This window comes from Uranotaenia lowii, chromosome 1 (assembly GCF_029784155.1).
Source record: "Uranotaenia lowii strain MFRU-FL chromosome 1, ASM2978415v1, whole genome shotgun sequence".
NCBI lineage: Eukaryota > Metazoa > Arthropoda > Insecta > Diptera > Culicidae > Uranotaenia > Uranotaenia lowii.
In genome coordinates, this window is record NC_073691.1 from 7,814,650 (window position 1) to 7,821,087 (window position 6,438).

Sequence of the window (6,438 nt, forward strand, 5' to 3'; positions counted from 1 at the left end):
AGTGGCGGTGTTCGGTGTAGCCGATGGTCAATTCGGTAGATCTGTATTAAGCCGTTACAGATTCCGGGTTAAGTGCGCTTGCTAATTCATCACGTTCCTTTTGCAGCTTTGTCTCAGCATCCTTTAGTTTGAGGTAGATTTCTTGGCCAATCTGAAAAGAATTCAAACTCGTTCTTATCTACTATATACCATATAGAGCAGGGGTTTTCAGATCATTTGCTCGGCGGAGCACTTTTTAAAACCAAAAATTTTGGCGGAGCACCTACATTTTTTAAATATGTAACGGAAAACCCGAGTTTTGAAAACTTGATAGTATTTATCGTTTAAATAAGATGTGTCTTGTCACCGTAGTCAATAAAACCAGTAATGAATGGCTAGTCTTTGAATAGTCTTGTTTTTATTAACAAAATATGTGTCATCAAAAATTAATGATTTCAATAGAACAAATACGCTTTCTTCGATTTTGCAAGCTGTAATAAGTTTGGTTAAATTTTTGTAAGTTGTAGCTTAACGTCTGGTTCCGCGTTTAGTCGGGATCGGTATTATGTCTTCATTGCGATATATGTGGAAAATCCAGACTCACATAGTTAAGTTGTGGAAAACAGCAGAATAATAAGTTTTGCTTTATCGGACAATATTTAAAATGTTTTTTTCAGTTAACACCAATACTCCTCCAACGACTTATTGGATACGAATCATTCCTGAAGCTTTAAATCCGATGTCATATCTATCAAGCATTCATATTCTTGCGATGTTCATAATTCTGGTTTCTTTGACATAAGAATAGGCTGTTCCACGCATTTAAAGTCTTCGATCTTTTTATAAATTTATGATATTCTTCGGGGAATTTTGCTGAAAGCTGTTCATTAAATCCTGCGAGAAAATTGTAATTGCAAATGACTTCATTAGAAACGTTGGCCTGTTAGTTTAAGTTTACACCAAGGAATAGAAAAATAAATTTATGAAAGTGTTGTGATTGTCATAATTCTTGAAAATTTTCGGATGATAACTTCAAGGTTATTTCTGATTGAATGCTTCTTAAATTCTTAAAGCTGTCCAGGTTTCGCTTTTTGAGCGATTCTGCCCAAAATTTGATTGTCATAGTCATGATTTTGCCATTTTAATCGAAGATTGTTATTCCTTTACCTTGCATTGAAAGACTGAAGTCATTCTTAATTCAAACAGGCGAAACAACGTTTTTCTACGAGATAATCAGCGATCTTCGGTATGAAGTAGTAGCGTGGAATGTTGGCTAACCATCTCTTCGCACAACGCCTTGAAAACCCCTGATTTTTTTCGATCGAGCATTTATAAAGTTGATTATTTTTATGCTTTCGTCCTAGAGTTCCTTCAAAGATGATGATAGTTTCTTCGTACCGAGTGCATGTCGATGAAGGATATAATGACTACTATCGCAACTTTTTCTTTTCTATCGCAACTTTTTCTTTTCTTTGATCTTGGCAACGACTCCAGCAGTATTTCCAGCTATAGCTTTCGCACCGTCCACACAATTGTATTGTGTGTTGTTATCGTGTTGAATATTGTTTTCCGTAACTTAATCATCAATTATTTAGCTTGAAAATTTCAGCCCCCGATGTTTAAGTTGGCAACGGTTTGCAACGAACACATCTTTTTCAAAACATTCAGAACCTTGATAACAAACAAACATCATCAGAATTGCTAGTCCTGCTACATGTGTGGATTCGTCAAGCTCCATGTTAAATTTCGGAGTCCTCAATCGCATTCAACATCTTCAGCCATGTCACAAATTCGCCGAAAACCCGTGTTGTCAGACATGGGAATCGAATTTACCAATTCCACTGTTTTATTATCAACTATGATACGGACGACTTCTTGAATACATGGTTTGATTAAGTTTGCAGCAATAGTATACGCTTCTCCAGCTTTTCCAATCGGTAGCTCACCAAGTACGACGCAAGAACACCCGCATACTAAAAAACTACATCTTAAACAGTCTGCACGATACATCTACAGCTCCTGAAATAGTGATTGTTTTTGAAAAAGTAGCGTTTACATTAAACTTTACTTCGACAACGTTAAAAACGAAACATGAACGTTCATGTGAAAAGATTATGGTATCTAGAAACGTGAACAAATGGTATTCTCGATCTTTCACGATTAACTTTAACTTTTCTTTAATCGTATAAAAATGATGCCGAACCGTTACCCATAGCGTTCATGCCTTCTGTCAAACTCACGTCAAAAATTACCGAAATGCGGATCATAGATGCCATATGATTTCGAAAAAAATCAGAACAAACTTTTGAAATCATTGATTTTTTTTTCTATAGCAACTGTATAGAGTAGATTCAACGACGCAAAACTGATGTAAATATGTCCATGAAAACATTTCCACAAACTTTATTTGAATTTTAAATATATATAATTAATAGAAAAACTCTTTGATATACGCATTCATTTACAAATTATGAACTTTTTTTTATATTTTGAATCATGCGTCTTTAAAAAATGTATATTATGTACTTAACATAATATATTGTCACACTTTCCGATTTTTTTTTTTGACGACAAGAAAAAATCTTAGAAATTAAAATTGCTTTCATTTGTTATTTTTAGCCTATAAATCCAAAAATCGGTAAATCTGGCACCACTGACTGTTTGCCGCTGATAATTTGTTTTGTTCGCGGTAATTTTATTGCTACTCTTCGGAATCCAGCGGCAAAAAACGGAAAGTTCTCTGTGCTTAAAGGGATCAGAACGATTAAAACCATCACTCAGGAGCTCAACAACAGCACCGGCAAACTGGAAGGCGAAATGATTGGAACATCCGCACCAGCTCTTCCGGATAAGGCAATGAAACTGTCCGAGAAAATATCACCATCGCGACTACCGAGGCAGTACCGGGAATCATTGGACGTTTGTTTATTACAGGTGGGTTAAATACAGAATTCAATTATTCTGAGATATTTATATATTTAAAAGTAGGTGGCCAATATTGAGAACTTTGTTTGCTTTCAGGTTATGGCTGCTAGCAACTGCCTTCAGAGCGGAAGATCGGTTCAGGGAATCATTGACCGACGAACGGGACGAATGATTTCACACCAATCGAGTGTTCAGATTGTAACCTACCATCTAGTGCATCAATCGCCACATTCATCCGGAATAAAAGGAAATGTAAGTTGACACCAATCGAATAAATTAAAGTGAAAAACACTTTCGATTTAATGTTATTTTGAAATCCGAAAATCTCAATATTGCTGTGTGTGTGCCATCCACGTACGATTCCAAAACCGTGTGCGTGCCCTTTTAACGAACGGTTCCTAAAGCGGTTCGCATTCCGTTGGAATAAAGAAAGTCAAACCGTTACGGAACTTTTAACATTGACGTTTAGGTATGATAACTCCTCAAAATAACTATAATTTAACGGTTCGTACAATAATCATTCCAGTTTCTGTAACAGTTCGATTGACGGTTTGGTAAAACGTTTAAAATATGCCTACACATGTTCATTCTAGAAACAGTTCAATGCCCTGAAAACGTTATTCATAAGCGTTTTATAAACTATACTCCAACTGTTCCGAGAACAGTGTCTCCATATAGAGGTTTTAATAGTTTTAAACAGTAACATAACTTAACGCCATATTCAACAGACCGTCGTTTTGGAATTCAAGATAAGTGCAATGTTTTTTATTGTTTCAGATATCATTTTCTAAACGTTTTTTTACGCTGTTTCTAATCGTTTCATAACTATTACAGGAATTGTTATGTTACAATATTTTCGTATTCGGGCAGCCTTTTCATTGAGTGTTTTCCACACTCAGTCCTGCAACATAACCTTGTTCGATCAAAGCGTGAATTTTGACAATCCATCATTCCTTGCCAACATCCAAAATTTATTCGTTCGTACTCTATGCCCTGTGAACTTTTTTTTTCTCATGTTTCGATAAAATGTAACGATAAAAAAAAATATCAGAGTTTTTCAAAGTTGGTTTATGATTTTCGTTGCATACGTCGCGGAGCACTTTGAAAAGCTTCGCGGAGCACCAAGTGCTCCGCGGAGCACGATCTGAAAACCCCTGATATAGAGCATATATGAGGATGCGTAATCCAGAACTTTTTTAACAGAGTGAACATTTAATCTACAGTTTAAACAGCTCAATGTTCTGTGCTGCTCGACTCATATATGCTATATAGCTAATATAATAAATAAGAAAATTAACTCCTCCTGATAGCTCCTGACTCCTGATTAAAGATTAATGAGTGTTTATGCTTTTGAGATCCTCTGTTTATATGCACGGAAAATTATAAAAAGGTAAAATTTACCGAGATAGCGAGGTGAACGCTCGTGAAGGCCAAAAAGGTCTTCGAGGTGAAACTCACCTCACAGCTAGGTAAAGTTTACCTGAATCGAAGTTGGAAAAAAGGTACAATTCACCGAGAAAAAAGGTGAATCCAAAAAAGGTAAATCTTACCTCGTAGCGAGGTAAGAATGATTTTGATTCAAAATGGACATCTGGCAACCCAGTTGGTGAGTGATTCAAGCATACGTTACTTATGAGTTACTTGTGGATCTCACAAAAACACGAAAAGTCGTAGAACTCAAATTTGGTTTGATGGACTTCGAACACACTTTAATTCATTGAAACCCATTCAATTGTTTTAACACTCTCAACGTCTATACACTTGCTTCAATTTTCGAAGGCGATACGGAAAGTATTAGAGAAACATGAAATATCAGATAAAGAAAGAACATAAGGATTATATTCTTTCTTTCTTTGATATCTCATGTTTCTCTTATACTTTCCATAACCTTCAAAAATTTGACAATTTTCAGGTATGAAGATGTACAAAGACGAACTCAAAACATTAGATTTGAGTACAGGAAGAAAAATTACCTCGAAAAACTTCATTAAAACTAGCCCTAATAATATCTATTGTCGGAATTAAAAGCTTCATTCCATTAAATGGTTACTTACATAAACGTCGATGGCCGCGTACATCTTTTGATCATCACTCAGCGGCAGGACATGCCATTTGCTCATGCGTACCTTTTTGTTCTTGCTTATACGCAGCCGGCAAACTTGCAAAACTAACCGTTCCATACTCCAGATTCCACGGGAACCATAGATCAGGTTGTACCACTGTCCCAGATCCACGCACTGTGATATCATTTTGTCGGCATATGCTTCGGGATAATCTCGAGCAAGTTTACGGAAATCATTCTTGACATTAACACCGTGCAGCTGTACTCGGGGATGGTTCAAAAGTGCTAGCATTGCCGCCGGAAGCTTTTTCAGACAAGAAATCTGGAATAACATTAATAGAAAATTATAATTTTCAAAAACAAGCTAACAACAGAAGTCTCACCTGAAACAAATAGCACAAATCGGTGTCTGCACAGAGCTGCATCAACGCTACTCGACCGGGTCCAGTTTGAAAGCTGAACGGCCATTCCAAATCAAATGCTATAGGAATTTGCTCTTGCTCCGGTGGCTGTTTATCCACCCACTGCACCAACTGATCGCAAGCGAAGGCAATATCCCGCATATCAGTGAAGTACTCGATTCGACCTTTGTACTCGATGTAAGGGACATCTTCAATTTTTAACTGTACGGTCGGTTCCTGTTTGGGAATTTCATCCGATATTTTAAAATTACTACGCAATCTTCGTCGGGGGGTATTTTCAGCATCTTCTATGGCTGAGGTTTGTTCAATCAAGGCCTTACTTTCGGAATCGATTACGGTATCTTGAACCTTAAAAGATTTTACATTCGAATCCTTCTCAGCTTCAATTCCGTTCGATTCGGTTACCTCGGACAGGACACGTTTCCTCGGATCAGGTACCGGGGACGATTCCGAATCGCGCATCCACAAAGGGAGCTTCCGTTTAGGCATTTTGACGTGAAAGACAACAAAAAATGACTACTGAAGAAAATTTACCACCGCAGAAACCGTTTGCGTATATTTGGAATTTTGTTTTGGCGCGTTTCGTTAAATTTGCGTTACGCATTTCAACCCTCAAATGGCTCAAATTCAAAAAACCGTAACGCTCAGTTGAGAGCATGAGTTCCACCTTAGACACGCTTAGGCTGGATACTTTAACAATGATCGAATTGTAATTAAAACTGCAAAAGGAGAACATTTTGGAAGTGCATCATGCAGGCCCTGAAAATTATATAACCATTGCAATCCTGGTGACATCAATGCTTGCATTACGCGAAACCTGGTTGTCATAGCACGTACCCACTTTGAATGGCTGCCAACAGCAAGCTATTGATAGATCATTTTCTTTTCTTGTTGATTAAAATATTCAAGTAACATTATTTAGAGGCGATGACTTCATTGATGACCGTTGAAAGTAACATTAAGAGTTTTATAGCAGACTACTAGATAAAGTTTTGGTTTTGTAAGTGGCTTGAGGAGTCTAATAAAACTATCGATGTTACTTGGGATACC

The 6,438-nt window shown here is 36.9% G+C and overlaps 1 protein-coding gene across 1 annotated transcript; it reads right to left on the bottom strand.

Moving 5' to 3' along the window:
• Nucleotides 1-11: 11 nt before the first annotated feature.
• LOC129738659 (3'-5' exonuclease) lies at nucleotides 12-5,975 on the bottom strand. Its single transcript, XM_055729907.1, has 3 exons — nucleotides 5,350-5,975; nucleotides 4,959-5,288; nucleotides 12-151 (listed from the first exon to the last, which is right to left on the bottom strand). Exons 1-3 carry the CDS (start codon nucleotides 5,875-5,877, stop codon nucleotides 47-49), a joined length of 963 nt encoding a protein of 320 aa, XP_055585882.1. The 5' UTR covers nucleotides 5,878-5,975; the 3' UTR covers nucleotides 12-46.
• Nucleotides 5,976-6,438: the final 463 nt, after the last annotated feature.

Excerpts from the sequence above, each read along its gene's own strand:
- LOC129738659 (XM_055729907.1), bottom strand. The coding sequence starts at position 5,877 with ATGCCTAAACGGAAGCTCCCTTTGTGGATGCGCGATTCGGAATCGTCC. Across the intron at positions 5,289-5,349 it reads ATTTGTGCTATTTGTTTCAG|ATTTCTTGTCTGAAAAAGCT; the intron begins GTGAGACTTCTG and ends ATGTTATTCCAG. Across the intron at positions 152-4,958 it reads ACGCGGCCATCGACGTTTAT|ATTGGCCAAGAAATCTACCT; the intron begins GTAAGTAACCAT and ends AATTCTTTTCAG.